Source organism: Orcinus orca, chromosome 8, assembly GCF_937001465.1.
Source record: "Orcinus orca chromosome 8, mOrcOrc1.1, whole genome shotgun sequence".
Classification (NCBI taxonomy): domain Eukaryota; kingdom Metazoa; phylum Chordata; class Mammalia; order Artiodactyla; family Delphinidae; genus Orcinus; species Orcinus orca.
This window is the reverse complement of record NC_064566.1, coordinates 51,948,526-51,968,926: the sequence shown is the minus strand read 5'-3', so window position 1 is coordinate 51,968,926 and position 20,401 is coordinate 51,948,526. Positions and strand designations below refer to the sequence as shown.

At 36.0% G+C, this 20,401-nt stretch overlaps 1 protein-coding gene across 2 annotated transcripts in view; it reads left to right on the top strand.

The window, feature by feature from the left end:
• Positions 1-20,401, top strand: part of PGM2L1 (phosphoglucomutase 2 like 1) — a 71,338-nt gene that overhangs the window by 32,326 nt on the left and 18,611 nt on the right. For both annotated transcript variants that reach the window (XM_033405698.2, XM_004279787.3), the window contains exons 2-5: positions 8,896-9,063; positions 11,269-11,375; positions 12,091-12,175; positions 15,586-15,669. In XM_033405698.2, the coding sequence (XP_033261589.1) occupies positions 8,896-9,063; positions 11,269-11,375; positions 12,091-12,175; positions 15,586-15,669 (444 nt within the window). The remainder of the gene's footprint in view (positions 1-8,895; positions 9,064-11,268; positions 11,376-12,090; positions 12,176-15,585; positions 15,670-20,401) is intronic.

The following is a 20,401-nucleotide window of genomic DNA, read 5'->3' as shown; positions in this document are numbered from 1 at the left end:
TGTTCCATTGATCTGTATTTCTGTTTTTGTTCCAGTACCATACTGTCTTGATGACTGTAGCTTTGTAGTATAGGTTGAAGTCAGGGAGTCTGATTCCTCCAGCTCTGCTTTTTTCCCTCAAGACTGCTTTGGCTATTTGGGGTCTTTTGTGTCGCCATACAAATTTTAAGATTTTTTGTTCTAGTTCCGTAAAAAATGCTTTTGGTAATTTGATAGGGATTGCACTGAATCTGTAGATTACTTTGGGTAGTATAGTTATTTTCACAGTATTGACCCTTCCAATCCAAGAACATGGTATATCTCTCCATCTGTTTGTATCATCTTTAATTTCTTTCATCAGTGTGTTATAGTTTTCTGCATACAGGTCTTTTGTCTCCCTAGGTAGGTTTATTCCTAAGTATTTTATTCTTTTTGTTGCAGTGGTAAATGGGAGTGTTTCCTTAATTTCTCTTTCAGATTTTTCATCACTAGTGTATAGGAATGCAAGAGATTTCTGTGCATTAATTTTGTATCCTGCAACTTTACCAAATTCATTGATTAGCTCTAGTAGTTTTCTGCTGGCATCTTTAGGGTTCTCTATGTATAGTATCATGTCATCTGCAAACAGTGACAGTTTTACTTCTTCTTTTCCAATTTGTATTCCTTTTATTTCTTTTTCTTCTCTGATTGCCTTGGCTAGGACTTCCAAAACTATGTTGAATAATAGTGATGAGAGTGGACATCCTTGTCTTGTTCCTGATCTTAGAGGAAATGCTTTCAGTTTTTCACCATTGAGAATGATGTTTGCTGTGGGTTTGTCGTATATGGCCTTTATTATGTTGACGTAGGTTCCCTCTATGCCCACTTTCTGGAGAGTTTTTATCCTAAATGGGTGTTGAATTTTGTCAAAAGCTTTTTCTGCATCTATTGAGATGATCATATGGTTTTTATTCTTCAACTTGGTAATATGGTGTATCACATTGATTGATTTGCTTATATTGAAGAATCCTTGCATCCCTGGGATAAATCCCACTTGATCATGGTGTATGATCCTTTTAAAGTGTTGCTGGATTCTGTTTGCTAGTATTTTGTTGAGGATTTTTGCATCTATATTCATCACAGATATTGGTCTGTAATTTTCTATTGTTGTAGTCTTTTTGTCTAGTTTTGGTATCAGGGTGATCGTGGCCTCATAGAATGAGTTTGGGAGTATTCCTTCCTCTGCAATTTTTTGGAAGAGTTTGAGAAGGATGCGTGTTAGCTCTTCTCTAAATGTTTGATAGAATTCACCTGTGAAGCCATCTTGTCCTGGACTTTTGCTTGTTGGAAGATTTTAAATCACAGTTTCAATTTCATTATTTGTGAATGGTCTGTTCATATTTTCTATTTCTTCCTGGTTCAGTCTTGGAAGATTATACCTTTCTAAGAATTTGCCATTTCTTCCAGGTTGTCCATTTTATTGGCATAGGGTTGCTTGTAGTAGTCTCTTAGGATGCTTTGTATTTCTGCGGTGTCTGTGGTAACTTCTCCTTTTTCATTTCTAATTTTATTGATTTGAGTCCTCTCCCTTTTTCTTGATGAGTCTGTCTAATGGTTTATCAATTTTGTTTATCTTCTCAAAGAACCAGCTTTTAGTTTTATTGATCTTTGCTATTGTTTTCTTTGTTTCTATTTCATTTATTTCTGCTCTGCTCTTTATGATTTCTTTCCTTCTGCTAACTTTGGGTTTTGTTTGTTCTGCTTTCTCTAGTTCCTTTAGGTGTAAGCTTAGATTGTTTAGCTGAGATTTTTCTTGTTTCTTGAGGTAGGCTTGTATTGCTGTAAAGTTCCCTCTTAGAACTGCTTTTGCTGCATCCCATAGGTTTTGGATCGTCGTGTTTTCATTGTCATTTGTCTCTAGGTATTTTTTGATTTCCTCTTTGACTTCTTCAGTGATCTCTTGGTTATTTAGTAACATATTGTTTGGCCTCCATGTGTTTGTGTTTTTTACGTTTTGTTCCCTGTAATTCATTTCTAATCTCATAGCGTTGTGGTCAGAAAAGATGCTTGATATGATTTCAGTTTTCTTAAGTTTACTGAGGCTTGATTTGGGACCCAAGATGTGATCTATCCTGGAGAATGTTCCGTGCGCACTTGAGAAGAAAGTGTAATCTGCTGTTGTTGGATGGAATGTCCTATAAATATCAATTAAATCTATCTGGCCTATTGTGTCATTTAAAGTTTGTGTTTCCTTATTAATTTTCTGTTTGGATGATCTGTCCATTGGTGTAAGTGAGGTGTTAAAGTCCCCCACTATTATTGTGCTACTGTCGATGTCCTCTTTTATAGCTGTTAGTTGCCTTATGTATTGAGGTGCTCCTATGTTGGGTGCATATGTATTTATAATTGTTATATCTTCTTGGATTGATCCCTTGATCATTATGTAGTGTCCTCCCGTGTCTCTTGTAACATTCTTTATTTTAAAGTCTATTTTATCTGATATGAGTATTGCTACTCCAGCTTTCCTTTGATTTCCATTGGCATGGAATATCTTTTTCCATCCCCTCACTTTCAGTCTGTATGTGTCCCTAGGTCTGAAGTGGGTCTCTTGTAGACAGCATATATATGGGTCTTGTTTTTGTATCCATTCAGTGAGCCTGTGTCTTTTGGTTGGAGCATTTAATCCATTCACATTTAAGGTAATTATCAATACGTATGTTCCATTTTCACGTATGACCATTTTCTTAATTGTTTTGGGTTTGTTTTTGTAGGTCCTTTTCTTCTCTTGTGTTTCCCACTTAGAGAAGTTCCTTTAGCATTTGTTGTAAAGCTCGTTTGGTGATGCTGAATTCTCTTAGCTTTTGCTTGTCTGTAAAGCTTTTGATTTCTCCATCGAATCTGAATGAGATCCTTGCCGGGTAGAGTAATCTTGGTTGTAGGTTCTTCCCTTTTATCACTTTATGTCATGCCACTCCCTTCTGGCTTGTAGAGTTTCTGCTGAGAAATCAGCTGTTAACCTTATGGGAGTTCCCTTGTATGTTATTTGTCGTTTTTCCCTTGCTGCTTTCAATAATTTTTCTTTGTCTTTAATTTTTTCCAATTTGATTACTTTGTGTCTCAGCATGTTTCTCCTTGGGTTTATCCTGTATGGGACTCTCTGTGCTTCCTGGACTTGGGTGGCTATTTCCTTTCCCATGTTAGGGAAGTTTTCGACTATAATCTCTTCAAATATTTTCTTGGGTCCTTTCTCTCTCTCTTCTCCTTCTGGGACCCCTATAATGCGAATGTTGTTGTGTTTAATGTTGTCCCAGAGGTCTCTTAGGCTGTCTTCATTTCTTTTCATTCTTTTTCTTTATTCTGTTCCGCAGCAGTGAATTCCACCATTCTGTCTTCCAGGTCACTTATCCATTCTTCTGCCTCAGTTATTCTGCTATTGATTCCTTCTAGTATAGTTTTCATTTCAGTTATTGTATTGTTCATCTCTGTTTGTTCTTTAATTCTTCTAGGTCTTTGTTAAACATTTCTTGCATCTTCTTGATCTTTGCTTCCTTTGTTTTTCCGAGGTCCTGGATTATCTTCACTATCATTATTCTGAATTCTTCTTCTGGAAGGTTGCCTATCTCCACTTCATTTAGTTGTTTTCTGGGGTTTTATCTTGTTCCTTCATGTGGTACATAGCCCTCTGCCTTTTCATCTTGTCTATCTTTCTGTGAATGTGGTTTTTGTTCCACAGGCTGCAGGATTGTAGTTCTTCTTGCTTCTGCTCTCTGCCCTCAATGTATTTTATTTTAAAGCTTATTTTCTACTTTTGGAGTAGTTAGCATCTTTATTTCCTGGATATGGTTTTTATATTCACTCAGTGATTATTATTCAACTTTTATTAAACCAATTATTATTAAGTAAATCTCACTTTATATGACAAGTATAGTCATTCAAGTGTTTTATCTAAGCCAATTTAGCTTATGCTAATTTCTACAATTTTTTTAAAGATGGAGAAATTAAATTTAGAATTACACCAAAATCCTTTTAAAGGGAAAAAAATTATTGATTTTAAGAGAGTGTATTTTGGACTCAGGAAGCATCTGGTTTGGAAAACATGTTCTGCTTCAGGACTCTAGACTTGGATCTCCAAGCTGGCTGACCCTCAGAAGTAAATGTCAGTTGCATTCACCCTTCAGATTTTCAGATTGCAGTTTCCTATTTTAACTTCTGTCTAGAAATAAACTTAAATTTTTTTTCTCTGTAGTTAATATAAAACTGATATTTAGGGCTTCCCTGGTGGCGCAGTGGTTGAGAGTCCGCCTGCTGACGCAGGGGACATGGGTTCATGCCCTGGTCCGGGAAGATCCCACATGCCGCGGAGCGGCTGGGCCCGTGAGCCATGGCCGCTGAGCCTGCGTGTCCAGAGCCTGTGCTCCGCAGCGGGAGAGGCCACAACAGTGAGAGGCCTGCGTACCGCAAAAAACAGAAAACAAAACAAAAAAAAAAACAGAAACTGATATTTATTGTTTAGACACCCATTTCCTTCAGAAGCATTTAAAAGTGTTACAGATTTATAATTTTAGATATATTTGAGTTACTAAAAAATCAGTTTTATATGTTGTCTCCTCTTTAGATGTTTAACAATATTAAGATTTGGAATTGTTAATATATGTTATGTTCTTTTAGATCTGTTCTAATCTTCTAAACAATGAGATTCATATTTTAGATTGCTTTTAAGCTGTTAGGTTTAGTAGTAGAATATTAATAGAGATTCAACTGTATAAGAATTATAAAAATACTAGGTTTATAAAAGTAGTAGGAAAGAAGATTTACAGGTGAATTCCTCATTGGCAAACTTGATTTGTTTTATTTAATGACGATTACGTACTTTTTTATATACTTTTATACACATTTATATTTGTTATGCATAAATAATACAGAAGCCCCCTAATTATTAACAGAATAGGTTCAGAAAAGCTTGGGTGAGTCCAAAATGAGCCTTCATAAGTAAACGCTAATACTTTCATTTCATGGCAGGCAGAGTTGGCGTGATTTGAGGCTGATGTGAGCTTTCTTCACAGTTATGAAAGTCTTTAAGAAGTTAAGTTTGTTAGAAGAGGCACTTCTATATATTTAAAGTGTTGCCTTTTTTGTAAATCAGTTCTTTCATGTTTTCTTTGAATTTGGGCCTTATGGACCTACAATATGGGGGAAAAAAAAAAAAACCTCCACACGGTATTATGTAAGAAGACACTTTCTTGTCTTCAGTTCAGCCGTATAAAGTTGCAGCAATCCATATGATTAGAACCAAAGGAAAATTTTTGGTATACAGGTAAAATTTGAAAATAATGCGTGGCTTTAATTCTGTATTCTTTAGCTTACTGATTCATACTAAACAACCAGCTTCATTTCCGATGAAGTATAGAACATGCTAGTAGTCACTAAAATCTCTTTGGATTTTCTTCAGGGTTACTTTTTTAGGGTACTAAAATTATTAGTATTCTAAAATATGCTAGTTAAGAGCAAATTTAGTTCAGATTGGATACATTTACTTTCTAAATAATTTTCATTTTATATAGTAGGTCAATAAGTACATTTCTAAGAAGTATGTAAATCAACTTTCCTACTGACTTACATTTTAATTTTAGAGGTGCTTTTTTTTTTTTTTAACAGTTGAACAATTTTCTTTTTTTGCTGATAGGGCTTCTCCTATTCTCAAGTAATGAGTGAATTGTAAATAAGAGCACACACTTAGAAAGAAAACAATAATTTGTATTTGAGAAAGCGCCAATATATGTTTTATAGATTCAGATCTTCTTAATAGCTTTCTGTGCGTAGGAAAAAGAGTAGTTTGTGAGGTAAAAAGTATTCATGTAGATACACAAGTAATAGTTTTTCTCAGCCCCCATGGATATCTATATAATTTTTACCATAAAATAAGTAATACGTACATAAAATAGCCCATCAGAACCAAGACTGTACAATAAAAATAATCCTTTCTACCTCAGCATTTTCCTCTGATTTTCCCATCATAGATAATCACTATTTGTAGTGTCTTATATTTGCATGGAGTATTTCTAGAATTATACATAAGTATACATATACATCTTTTTATACAAATTTAAACACCTTATATACTCTTCTGCTTTTCCTTCCTTTTCATTTAATATATCTTAGTTCCTTGTGGAAATAGTATTTTTTTAAATAAATTTATTTATTTAGTTAGTTTTGGCTGTGTTGGGTCTTTGTTGCTGCGTGCAGGCTTTTTCTAGTTGCGGCGAGCAGGGGCTGCTCTTCATTGCCGTGCACGGGCTTCTCATTGTGGTGGCTTCTCTTATTGCGGAGCACGGGCTCTAGGCGCACATACTTCAGTAGTTGTGGCACGTGGGCTCCGTAGTTATGGCTCGTGGGCTCCAGAGCTCAGGCTCAGTAGCTGTGGCGCATGGGTTTAGTTGCTCTGCGGCATGTGGGATCTTCCCAGACCAGGGCTTGAACCTGTGTCCCCTGCATTGGCAGGCAGATTCTTAACCACTGCACCACCGGGGAAGCCCAGAAATAGTATTTTTAAAATAATTTTGTAATTCTTGAGAATCTTCATATATTATAGTTTATAAAAATCATGGTTATTTGAAGATTTTAACAGCAAAATACAAATGTAATTTCATCATCCAAATGGAAAATATATGATAATCATGGCTACATAGATAGACTTTTAATTACATTTTTAAATGTTTGGAACATCAACATCTAATTTAATGTCTAGCTATGAAATAGTAGAGAAATCTGACTTTAAAGTAGATTTCAAATGACTGTCACCTAGTCACTTAGCTCTTTTTACCATAAAGATTTGCTTATTTCTAATGCATCATGATTCTTTACCCATTTCTATTTTTCTCCAATTTACAGGCTTTTTCAGAACCAGGAATTAGGTTAGAACTGGTTGTGATGTATAACAGAAAATAGAATTTTTAGGCCCTACTCTAATAGCTGTGCAATAAATATTAGGAAGTATACTCAGTAACCTAATAGTGTTTATGTCTGGTGGATCATTTTTATATTTATATAGCTGTAATAAAAAGGAATCTTTTTTACTTTGTAGCTGGAGTTAAATTATTATTAGAAGCATTATTAACCTGCCCTACATAATTATTTTGTTTATAGTGAGATGGTATAGGCTTTAGAGCCAGACCAACCTGGATTCAAATCCTGTCTAGACCTCCAATATTAGCTCAGTGTTACAAGGCTCCTTCTCTAAATCTTAATCTCTTATCTCTTAATCTCAATACGGTGGTAATAATACTACTACCAGTAAGATACTGCAGTGAATATTCTTGTATGAATGAATCTTGTTCATGTGAAGGTATTACTGTGGACAGAGAAATCTATGGGCCAAAATGCATATGCAGTTTAAATATTGATAATTGCTGAAAAATCACTCTGAAAAGACTCCCAATTTCAATGTAACTAACTGTATGACACTGCCTTGTACCCTCTATAGTACTGAAGTTTTTCAGTCTTTTCAATTTTTGTCTTTCTTATAACCTATTTTTAAATGTTAACTCTCTTCAAGTCTTTGACCTCTGTATCAAATCTGGCGATATCTTAGACATTGGAATAATATATAGTAGCCCAGATAATCTTATTGTTTAGATTTTTCTCTTAATAGCTATTCATATTTTAATGTAGGCTCTATATTTGTTAGTTTGTGCCATTTATGAAATAGACTCCTTGAGTCAAGGTGCTCTCTCTCTCTCTCTCTCTCTCTATATATATATATATATATGTGTGTGTGTGTGTGTGTGTGTGTGTATGTGTGTGTGTGTGTATATACACATTTTTTTTAACATCCATCTAGTTTAAGCAGATTACAATTTCAGTTGATCAAAATTTCCATGGCTTCTCATTAGTTTGTGGCATGTCCTCTGGTTACTTTAGTTTCCACTATCCCCAGAATACCTTTTTGTTTAAATTATATATTAATATGATTTTATTTCTTTACAAGTACAAATATACTCTAATATTTAGCGTCTTTCAAGTGCCTTGGTTTATCATTCTGAATATTCATTGTCATTATATGGACTGTAGATGTAGACAATCTATGCAGTTAGTATGGACTAAATCCATATTACGTATGGTATGGAAGAGAGAAGTTATGCTTTACCTTATTTTCTTATTATTTGACTCTTTCTCCTAAAAAAGAAAATACTGGAAAATTCCATTTAAGTTTTATTCTCATTGTAATTGCATTTCTATTCAAAACTTGTTACTCATTTGTGAAGCACTGTTTTCAGTTATAGGCACCCTGAGCTTTATGAAAATAAGTTGAAGTATGTGCTAATGAAATACGAACCCTAAAATAAAGATGTTGGCATGTCTTGCTTCACAAGCCAAATTTGGACTGAATTTTCATTCTCACTCTTAACCAAGTCCACATTTAACACTTAAGACCTTTTCGTGGTCAACTTTTGCTGTAGATAAATTGAACGGTTTTCTGTGACTTTAAAGAGCAGTAAGGCTTATCTGGCCATTTTGAATTACAGATGTTTAGGAAGTATTTAGTAGGCATGTTTTGATGACATTTATCTAATAGCTTCCATATTTCTTTTAAAACTTAACATAGACTTTAATTGATATCATTTTTGACTAAGAGGTTTATTTTGGATCCATAGCTCTTGTCAATTTGTTAAAAAGAATTCTTGAATATATTATTTTAAAAATATGACAATTAGAGATATGTAAATCACACTCAATAGGGTCTGGCCTCTTTGGGGACTCAATAAATGGCAGGCGTTTTTTTATTATACATACTAATATTAATAAGTAGCACTGTGGAATTTGTAGTCATCAACGTAGAACCTTGTTATGTATGAATAATACTTATTGCTTCCTCAGAAGGACTTCATATTAGGATTCCACTTGTGATCCTGATTAAGTTTTAATACATCTTTTTTATAGAATCCCAAGACAAAAGAGCAAATTGAAAATCTGTTAAGGAATGGGATGAACAAGGAGCTGCGAGATAGACTTTGTTGCCGAATGACTTTCGGGACTGCAGGACTTCGTTCTGCTATGGGGGCAGGATTTTGCTATATTAATGATCTTACAGTAATACAATCAACACAGGTAAGTATTATAAATTATAATATGTGTACTTTTATCACTCTTTTTTGCTTTATAAATTAGTTTCTTTTCTTAAAAATAAAAAGAACAAAAACAAAAAAGCTTTATATCCAGCAAGATACTCTCTTGTAAATAAAAAATGTAGAATAAATTCTGACCTTTGGTCTTGCACAAGACTGATCTTAGAGGTCATTTATGTATCTTTAGAGTCACAGACTGACTTTCTTATTGAGTTATTTTGGTTGCCATTGTCAACTTCTTGACAATGTTACTTTGCATTTGAAACCGGGAAATGGATATTGACATTTCCATTTAATACAAAGAAACAAATTTAGATAGAAAGAAGGTGATTGCTCATTTTGGCATATGGCCATTGGTAAAGATTAACCAGAGTATTTGGTAAATTTAGTTGAAAATATTTCCTTTTAACATGGTTTTCCATATATTTTGAGAGTTAAGACAGTGTTGATATGATACAATTTGTTTTATTTCTCCCCATTTTTATGCAACTTACTCTAGAAACAGATTACTTTTCTTTCCAGTGAATCATCCTTAGAGTTTCAAGGAGCTCCACTTTTGAGGCCAAAATGCATTTAGCATATACTAAAAATAGTTCTGAACTAGAGAATTGCTCAGTAGATATAATTCTAATTGATACTGCCAAACAGTAAATCACCTTTACCCTTATTCTGAGGGAATTCTCTAAATCCAGGGGCTAATGCAGGGGATCAGGAACAAAGGATGACAAGATGACTGAATAGGTAGGATACTTGCCTCCTCCTGCCCCCATCCCCTTTTCTTTGTCCAGAAACGCTTCAGTTCGATCTTTTTTGTATGTTGGCTTTCCTTATAAGCTTTCATTTTAACTGAAGATTCCTTGACTTCAGAAAAAGGAGTGGAGGAGGTGTTTGAAAATCAATTTCTACAGAAGTGCAAATTTTTACAGGAGTTGAGATTCCATTATTTGAAGTGGAAAAGCCAGATGGAATCTAATTCTTAAACCCTAGTTTTTTTCAGAACCTATGTATGGATACGAGAAGATGGATTTTTACACCAGAGAATGAGATTCTGTGAGGTTTTAGGATAGTATCATCATTAGAAATAAATAAGTTGGTGAAACTAGTCAATTTGGGCTATATTGCATGCATGCTTGGGCGCACACACACACGTAGGGAGTAGGTTAGGAAGAATAATTATACTTGAAAGAACCATGAAAGAAGGGTCCAGAAGTCACTGGGGTCTCCTCTGGTGCTGCCACATAGTTACTTAGCAGTCCCTGCCACATAGTAGGTCTTCAATAAATCAGTATAACATAGTTTTGGTTGAATGAATGGCTTTGGGTAAGTCATTAAATGGAGCTTCAATCTTATTTTGTTTCCTCTTTTTTGGAAGAAATGTTGAAAGACAGAGACAAAAATAGAACTGGTATCTTCATTTCTTTCTTTTGGGGGTTGTTGTGAGGATTAAATGTGGCAACATCCGAGGAAGTAGTTTTAAAAGGACTGTAGCAATATGAAGTGTTATTTTTACGGACGGAAGTGTTTATTAGAGTTAGCAAATCATTCATAAAATAGTTAAATGGTGTTTTGGCTTATTATTGTGATATTTTCAATATTAAGTACTTCATTTCATTTTTTTTGTCACCCTTGACTGCAAATTTTCCTCGTTTATGAGATTTTCTTTCTGTGAGATTTTAAAACTAAAGAATGGGATCAGCCACCTTAAGAAATGTTCTAATGAAGGTTTATGTTGCTGCTTTTAAATATTTGTGTCATAAATTAGATCAAATCTTCTGGTTAGCTTCAATCTTATGATTTAGCAAGGCCTAACATGGTCAAAATTTTGTTCTCTAGAGCCTTAAGGCAAGAAACAATTTCTATTGGCTCTTCTACGTTTTTTTTTAGCATTCTGACTCTCATGTCCCATCTTTTTTTCCCCTAATGTTTTATGTATTGTATTGGATTTAAGTTACTTAATTGATATTTCTGTGGTATTAAACGTGTCTGAAACTCCAGGAAGCAGGTGTTTATCATCTCACATTCGAGGACTGAACATTGTTCTTCTCACATTGGTAACCATGGGCAAAAGGAGGAAGCCAGTTCCCTGAGAGCCAATAAGCTTCACACCACACATAAAAAGAATAGCCCTTAAGTCGTAGAAAATGCAGGCATTAGTCAGGAACTAATTTTCTGTGTTTATCTGCTTCAGGGGATGTACAAATACCTTGAGAGATGTTTCTCAAACTTCAAGCAAAGAGGTTTTGTCGTGGGGTACGACACCCGGGGTCAAGTAACCAGCAGCTGCAGCAGCCAGAGGTACAGTGTTAATTGTTTCAGAGATTAAGCTGGATTGGAATAAAACCTTGAAAAAAATGTTATGCCCAGTTGTAGGATTTCTGAAACAGGAATCTGTCCAAAAAAAATGTGATCACATGCTAATGTTTATTTTAGAGGTGAAATAGAAGCATTTCAAAGATAACCTTTGGTTTTTACAGAAAGGAGTAAATTTCTAAATGTTTAGAGTTAGTGTTTAGAATGACATAGACTCTGTGATGATTTTAATATTTTGGCAGAGGCACTGGGTAGGAGGATTATGTAACTTGAATTCTCTCATTATAGTCCTATTTGATTAGTTTTAGGGTATTTTCACACATAGATAATCATGATACAGTGATACTTTTTCTTCACGGGGTAAATAGGCATATTGTGTTTATCAAGGTCTCTGGTTTCACTTTCTTCCATGTTTTTTGCCTTTTGCGTGTTTTATTTCTTATTAAAAGAGCCATCAGAAGATGAATGAGAAAAAAGGAAGAAATTTAAATGTCAATTCTGTTCCTTGCTACTCCTTTTCAAAAAAATCTCATTTAACATTTTAAAGTTGGAGCATGAATCTTAAATAACTAGTGATTATAAGAATCGGTTGTATTATGCTACTGTATATTCAGAATAATTGTAATGCATTTATTTTATGGGAGATTGGTTTTCAGAAAGTATGTAAAGCTAAGGACCAAGTGAAATCTCTTTTTTTTAGGCTTGCTAAACTCACTGCTGCAGTCTTACTGGCCAAAGATGTTCCTGTGTACCTTTTTTCAAGATATGTTCCTACGCCTTTTGTAGTAAGTGTGTTGTATCACTGATTGTACAGAAAAGATTGAAAAGATTGCTCTTGAAAAGGTTTCTTAAATCAAGCAGGATTTAAATCTTTGTCATGCATATAGCTCTGTATTAAGTGATACGAAGGACCTAAAGAAAACCAATTTTGCGCTGAATTTATTTTCATTCAACAAGCATGTGTCGAACCACCTAAGAATTTGATCTATAACAAGATGACAAATCCACAGTCATGGCGGGATATTTTAATACTCTTCTTTCAGAAACTGATTTATCAGGCCTGCAAAAATTATTACAGATCGATTTAAACACACAATTAGCGTGCTTAATCGTGTGTGTGTGTGTGTGTGTCTGTGTGTAAGCCCTGTATTCAGTGATGGTAGGATACTCATTCTTACCAAATAGGGTCACAAAGGAAATCTCACAAATACAAGATAATTGCTTATTAAGCCATAGCCCTGGACCCCAATGCAATAAGATTTAAAATAAAGAAACCCACAAATCCCCATATGTTTGGAAATTTAAAAACACATTCGTAAGTAATTTATGGATTAAGGAAGATATAATGAAGATTAGAAACTATAGCCATCCTTGCTTTGCATGGTAGTGCAGGACTGTAAAGATAACTGTGTAAGCTAAAACCATGCAAAGCAATGTTAGTTATCAATGGGGGAAATTACAATTGTTCTGTGACCTTTAAAATTTTTTTGTCAAAACCTTAAATATACCTTTTCTCTTGATTAAAAATGTACAGAGAAAAGAAAAAAGTAATAAACTAATATTTATTTGCTACTCTGTAATTTAAAACATTAGAAGTGGTAAAACACTTTAGTGTTTTATTTCTTTGTAATACAATGTATCAGGACTGTGACCAGTGCTTGCTTCTTGTCATATGACTTAACAATATGAGTAAGCATCTTCTCTATGCCTTGCTGAATTATCACACTTCTTTCTAAGTCTGGATCAGCTTCCCACGTTTTATCTTTTGTACTTTCTTTCTTTCTTTTTTTGGCTGTGCTGTGCGGCTTGTGGTATCTTAGCTCCCCAACCATGGATTGAACCCAGGTCCTCGGTAGTGAAAGCGTGGAGTCCTAACCACTGGACCGTCAGGGAATTCCCTATCGTTTGTACTTTCAGTATCATAAAATGTCTCTGAGAATTCCTTTTTTGACCAGTATCACTCCCTCTGGGGCAGCTTCATCCCTTTCATCACAACCACATCTTTCATTTATATCCATACATTCACCTTCACTAAGCTCACCTGGTTGCACATCTAGAGTCTCTTGAATGACAGCAGTGTCAACGTTCCCGGTTATTTCTTCTATAACTCCATTTATGGTCGATTCAAATGTCACTTCCACTGTTATCACTTTTGTTTCTTTGCTGCACTTTCATCTTTGTTGGCCAGTTCCTTCTTTCAGTTGTCCATTTTTGCAAAATTGTCACATGGGTATATCACTGGGAGATGAGGCAACATAGCTACATGCTTTGCTGTCTGTGAGAGAGCTGACAGATGCACAGTGACCAATCACTGACAGACTTGATGACATGATTGGTTATTAATCATGGTGGATCTCTTATATACATAGTTATTTCAGACTGAAGAGCTAGCAGCCAGGTTTGTACTTGATGCAGTTACTCACAGTATAGCATGGTAACTAAAATTTGAGCATGTTATTGGGAGACTGGTATTATTTAACTAAAATATGGTATCAGAAATTCATGTATACTGGAACTTTGCAAAGCAAGGACTGTCTGTATTTAAAACTGAGCAACAATGAAAACAATAAATAGCAAAAACTATGGGTTATAGCTAAAGCCCTACTTAAGGGGAAACTTATAGTCTTAATGAATATATTAGGAAAAAAATTTTTAGAATAACGAGCTAAGACTTTAACTTACTATGTTAGAACCAAAACAGAATAAATCCAAATAAAATAAACGTAATAAAGATATGAGGAAAAATCAATTAAATAGAAAATAAAGAAAAGATTGTATCAACAAAAGCAAGAGTTGGCTCTCTGAAGAGACAATTAATAAAATAGACAAAGCCTTTTGGCAAGGGTGCTGAAGAAAAAAAAGACAAAGAAAGTAAAAGAGTGAATAATAAATACATAGCTATTAAGAAAATCACAATATTCTGAATAACAGTGCAAATAAATGTGAAACTTAGGAGAATTGGCCAATTTTCTAGAATAACTAATACATCAAAACTGATAAGAAATAGAAAACCTGAATAGACCTATAACCACTAAAGAAATTGAACTGGTTTTTATTTATCTTCTCAAAATAAAAATGCCAGGTTCACATGATTTTGTGGACAAGTTTACCAAATGTTTGACCATTAGATAATGTCTCTATAAACTGTTACTAGTGATTTATTGGAAATATACGGAGTGGCTCAAAGAATTGAAGGAATTTCTAAACAATTAGCTCTAACAAATGACAGAAACCAGGGAGGGCCCAGAAATGTAGAACATTTATGTAGGAGTCTGCCACTGGGTTACCATTTCCAGCTGTAACTATGTGTTGGCCTTCCTGTCTTATTGCAGGTAGATTTGCTCTAGCTTCTAGGGAAGTTATTTTTAGCACCCTTTATCACCATGTCTTTGAGTCAAAAGGCAATCTTCCTTGACTACCTATAGCAGAGACATCTTAGAGAAAGACTCTGACCAGGCTTGGGTTGTGAGCCAGTCTCTGAGTTAAATCATCAAGGGAATAGGTTACTCTAGTCAGATCAGGGTCACGTGTCCACCCGCCCATGGCCAGGAGGGGAGAAGTTAGATGTGATGGTAGAAGGAATATGGGGAACATCTTAGGCAAATAAATGATAGCTGCAAAGAAAAAGGGAAATTCAACCTGGGAATTAACTTTGGGAGAGATGGTAAATTGACCTTTATATGCTATAGAGGCCACAGAGTATATGTAAAGATCTTCAAACTGGAAGGCAAGAGACCTAAGTTCTTCTCTTATATATTCTCCCTTATGATTATATAATGTTGGATAAACAGTATACAGTGTGTAAAATATGATACATTAGATGATTTCTTAAATTTACTTCCAGGTCTAATATTTTATGATTATATTCCCCTCTCATATCTCCAGAGTCTTGTGGAGTATCTGGCATATAATAGGTGTTTGTTAAATATTTGTTAAATGAACAAAATAATTATAGGACTAAGTTAAATGAGACTAGAGGGGGAACAAAACCATTCAGTCTAACAGTTAGGTGGTTATTGATGACCTAATATTTAGGTGGCTTTAGTTATATCCCACCCAAGGAACCTGGAGTTGATTATTGAGGTTTTAGGCTATTTATATCTTAATGTCTTTTCCAGTTATTTAATCAAAGTTATTCTTATGTCAGATGTATGAGTAGCTAAGAAACAAATATTTATTGTTATTGTTTTTTTAGCCATATGCAGTCCAGGAGCTCAAAGCAGTTGCAGGTGTGATGATTACTGCATCTCACAACCGCAAAGAAGACAATGGATACAAGGTAAACCTTGGACTCCTTATCTTTGGTCATTTCATAGTTCTTATTTTATTTAAATAATATGTGCTGAGTATATTTTCTACAGTGAGGAGCAGGGTTAGACATTGGGAACAGAAAGATAAAAACATTGAGGCTACCCCTCAGAGAAAGTGTATCCCTAATGGCCCTTATTACGTTTCAATATGTACGATTACAAAAGTCTCTTCAATGGTCTTTTTACTTCTGATATCTTACTGCCTTTGATTTCCCCAACCCATCCCCCCCCAAATCCACCCTCTCTACCATTTCAGAAATAAAGGCATTTTGTACCAAGAACTTAAAGAATAAATGGGAGTTTGATGGAAGAGAGCCGGAGGAATAGTATCTTGACCTCATTCTCCTCTCCCTCCAACCTTCTGCTGGGACTCCCTATTGGCCACAGGATCTATTTGATGTGTCAGGCTTCATGGCAGAAAGCAGGGTGGGGAAGGGTGAAGAGTGGCTCTGGAGGGGCAAACAGAAGATATGGCACAGTATTGAACCAGTGTTTGGGGCTCCTAGCTGACGAGTCCGTGATCTTATATTCTTTTTTCATCTTGTGTAGGGAGACTCCAGGCACGCTAAGCTCTGTTTTACTGGGGAAAAGACTATTTAATCCTAATCTAAGATTTTGGCCCTGGCCAGCTAAATGGGTAGTGTTACCATTTATAGAGGCAGGGAATAATCATAATTAATTAGTTTTAGACATAATTAAGTCTGAGGGATTTGTGGGTCAAACAGGCAGCAATGACCTTAGGCAGTTGAATAAGTAGATCTGTTGCTCAGGGGAGAAATCTGCGCTGAAGTTACAGATTTGGGGATCACCGTACATATTGTATTAGAGCATATAAGAATATTTGGAAATTCTTTATTTGGATGAGCAGCCCAGAGACAGTGTAGGTTAGAAAAAGAGGTCAAGAATGGAACCCTAGGGAATATCAACTTCAAGTGAAGGGAGAAAGAAGAGGAGCTGGAGATAGGACAAAGACCGGAAGAGGCTGGTATGATAAAAGCGAAAGAGGTAAGGGAGTTGCAAGGAGGGAGAGGTCAACTGTCAAAGAGAGCTAAGAACCCAGATCTCTCCTCTGAGCATAAGACTCCTGAATCCAGCTGCCAACTTAATATCTGTTGAGATGCCTAATGGACATCTCAAAATTAGTGTCTCTGAAACAGTGGTCTTGATTCCCCCCAGACCTGCCACATATACACCCAAATGTGTTCCTCCCCCAGTCCTACCCATCTCTGTAAATTCACACTACCACCCACCTAAACAAAAACCAAAATTCATTCTTGATTACTCCTGACATTAATTTACTAACAGGTTCTACAAATTGTACATATGCATCCAAATGTATATGTATGTATAATTTGAGATACATATGTATCTACATATACATCCACATATATGTAGAATATGTTTACTTCTGCCAGTACCTTCTACCTTCACTGTTCTAAACCACTGTTGTCTTTGCCTGAACTACAGCATCTTAGCTGGTCTCTTCCCTGCTTCCATTTTTCTCCCCTGCAGTCCATTCTTCACCAAGCAGCCAGATGATCTTTTAAAATATAAACAGGCCATGTTAACTTTCCTGCTAAACCCAAACTGCTTACCCTGGGGCTTACAGGACTGTCTCCTGCCTGCCTCTTCCACCTTGTTTCATTCATTCTTCTCCTGTGCTCAGTACGTCCCAGTCACACTGCAGCTCCTTTCCATTCCTCCAGCTCCTTCTGTATACCAAGCCCTTTTCCCACTCTGAGCCTTTTGTTTGTTCCTCTGCTTGGATTTCTCTTCCCCAAATCTTGCAGATTTGCTTATTTTCATCCTTCAAGGCTCCTGCCCAGATGTTGTTTCCGTGAAAAGACCTTCCCTGGCCACCTTATCTGAAATGGCTTCCCTCAGTGACCTTCTCTTCATCTTATTTCCTTCACAAAACTTATCACTATCTGTAATTACCTGCTTTCTTTACGATGAATTATCTTGTTTGTTTATTGACTTGTTTGTTTGACTGTCCCCACCCCATTCCCCAATATAAGCTCATGGGTGGAGGGACTTTGTTTTGATATTTACTGCTATTGAACATACTTGTCACATAGTAGACCCTCAAAGATTTGTTTTCTTAAAGTATTCAATATAAGCACAAGGTAAAAAGTATGAAAGTTAAACCAGTGTAAAAAGTTAAACAATAAGGAGTATTTCTCCCACCCTCTTCCCCTAGCATCCCTTTTCAGAAGCAAATACTGTTTCTGGTTTTGGTTTCCTTCCAGAGAGTCTATGCACGTGTAGTCATGACCAGTCACGTATTGGTCACTCCTCTTTTTCCCCATAAATGGCAGGGCACTATATATAGTGTTCTGCACCTTGGTTTTTTCACACAACAGTGTGAAACAGCCTTAGAGATCATTTTCTACATCAGTCCATCTATAGATAGATAGGTTTGCCTCATTCATCTTTAAAAACCTATACAGATGAGTCGTAATTTATTTAACCAGTCCTCTGTTGATGAATATTTCATTTGTTTCTGATCTGCTGCCTACAAGCAGTGCTACAGTGAATGTTATTCTACATACATCTTTGTTCATATGTACAAGTAGACTTACAGAGTCAATATGGAATAGCAGTTAAGAGCATTATGGGGTGGGGCTTCCCTGGTGGCGCAGTGGTTGAGAGTCCGCCTGCCGATGCAGGGGACGCGGGTTCATGCCCCGGTCTGGGAAGATCCCACATGCCGTGGAGCGGCTGGGCCCGTGAGCCATGGCCGCTGAGCCTGCGCGTCCGGAGCCTGTGCTCCGCAACGGGAGAGGCCACAGCAGTGAGAGGCCCGCGTAACAGCAAAAAAAAAAAAAAAAAAAGAATTATGGGGGTGGGTTTGAAACCTATCTCTGCCCTCTGCCACTCAGAAGCTTTGTAACCTAAGGCAAGTTACTTAATTTCTCTGTGCTTTAGTTTCTCCATCTACAAACTGAGAATAATAATAGAACCAGCATCATAGGGTGAGAGTAAGGATTAAGGGAGATAGTGCATGAAAAATGCTTAGTATTGTGTCTGGCTCCAGTAAATAATAAATGTTATCTATTGTTTTTATTCTTATCTATAGCTGCACTGTCCAAGCTGATAGCCACCAGCTACCTATGGCTATCGAACACTTAAAATATGACTAGTCTGAATTGAGATGTGCTGTAAGTGTAAAATACACACCAGATTTCGGACAGTTAATACAATAAAAGAATGTAATGTAAATATGACGTGCGTTGTGGCTCACATTATATTTCTGTGGCCCTGCTGAGCTATAAAATAAATTTCTAGATGTGAAACTTCTGAGTCAAAGGGACTATGAAATAAAATTTGTCATTCTCTATTCAAGGTAGTGGTTCTAGTTGATACTCTCACCACCAATATGAATGTCTTTATCCCCCACGGTACATTATTGTATTATCAAACTTTTTCATCTTTGCCAATCAGATATGTGGAAATGTTATGTTTAATCTGTACCTGTCTTATGAGTAAGGTTGAGCTTCTTTTCATGCATTTATATGATATTTGTGTTCCCTTTCCTGAAAAGTCTGTTTAAGGTTTTGCCCATTTTTTTCTTGGGTAGTTGCTCTTTTCCTTGTTGATTTGTAGGAACTCTAAAGTAGCTCTTGGTCATCTGTTTTTCAGATATTTTTCCCCCATATTATCATTTGCCTTTTGACTTTATTTATGATATTTTTCCATGCATGGTATTATGGTATTTTTTTTCCATCTGGAAAAATTATTTTGACATTTTCATTGGTATCATATTTCACTTGTACATTAATTTAGGGAGCTTCAATATTTTTGTCATATTATTGAGTCTGTTTATTCAAGAACAGAATGTATCTTTCTATTCTTCCAAGACTTCTTTTAGACCCTTCAGTAACATTTTATTTTTTATTTATTTATTTATTTTTGGCTGTGTTGGGTCTTCGTTTCTGTGCGAGGGCTTCCTCTAGTTGTGGCAAGTGGGGGCCACTCTTCATCGCAGTGCGCTGGCCTCTCACTATTGCGGCCTCTCTTGTTGCAGAGCACAGGCTCCAAATGCGCAGGCTCAGTAGTTGTGGCTCATGGGCCTAGTCGCTCCGCGGCATGTGGGATCTTCCCAGACCAGGGCTCAAACCTGTGTCCCCTGCATTAGTAGGCAGATTCTCAACCACTGCGCCACCAGGGAAGCCCCTTCAGTAACATTTTAAAGATTTTTTATCTTTTACATTTCTTTTTAAGTTTATTCCTGGGTATATTTTGTGGCATGGATTTTTCTGTTACTAAATCAGGTAGGGATACTTTCTGCTGCAGGTTCAGAAAACCCACAAAAGTGGCTTAAGCTGATAGGAATTTATTTTTCTCACATAACAAAAAATCCAGAAGTATGTGGCTGCTGGCATGGTTCTGTAGCTCAGCGTTGTTGGGTCTGGCACCTCTGCAGTTTTTTTGGCCTTTTCTTCAAGCATGGCCATTATATGTGTTGCTGTTCCTCTAGGCATCACATTCACATACAAGGCAGGGAGAAAGGCCAAGATGTTTTTTTCTCGTGTTATATAAATTTTCATAAAGAGCTTTCAGGGCCTATGGACAGAATCTTGTTGGTTGTTTGGAATGTGGGAGCATCCCTTAAGAGCAATTTTTGGTTTTGTTTTTTAAATTTCTGCAGGAAACACAGGAGTTTCACTGACTGGGAGCAATTTCTGTGTCAATTTAGAT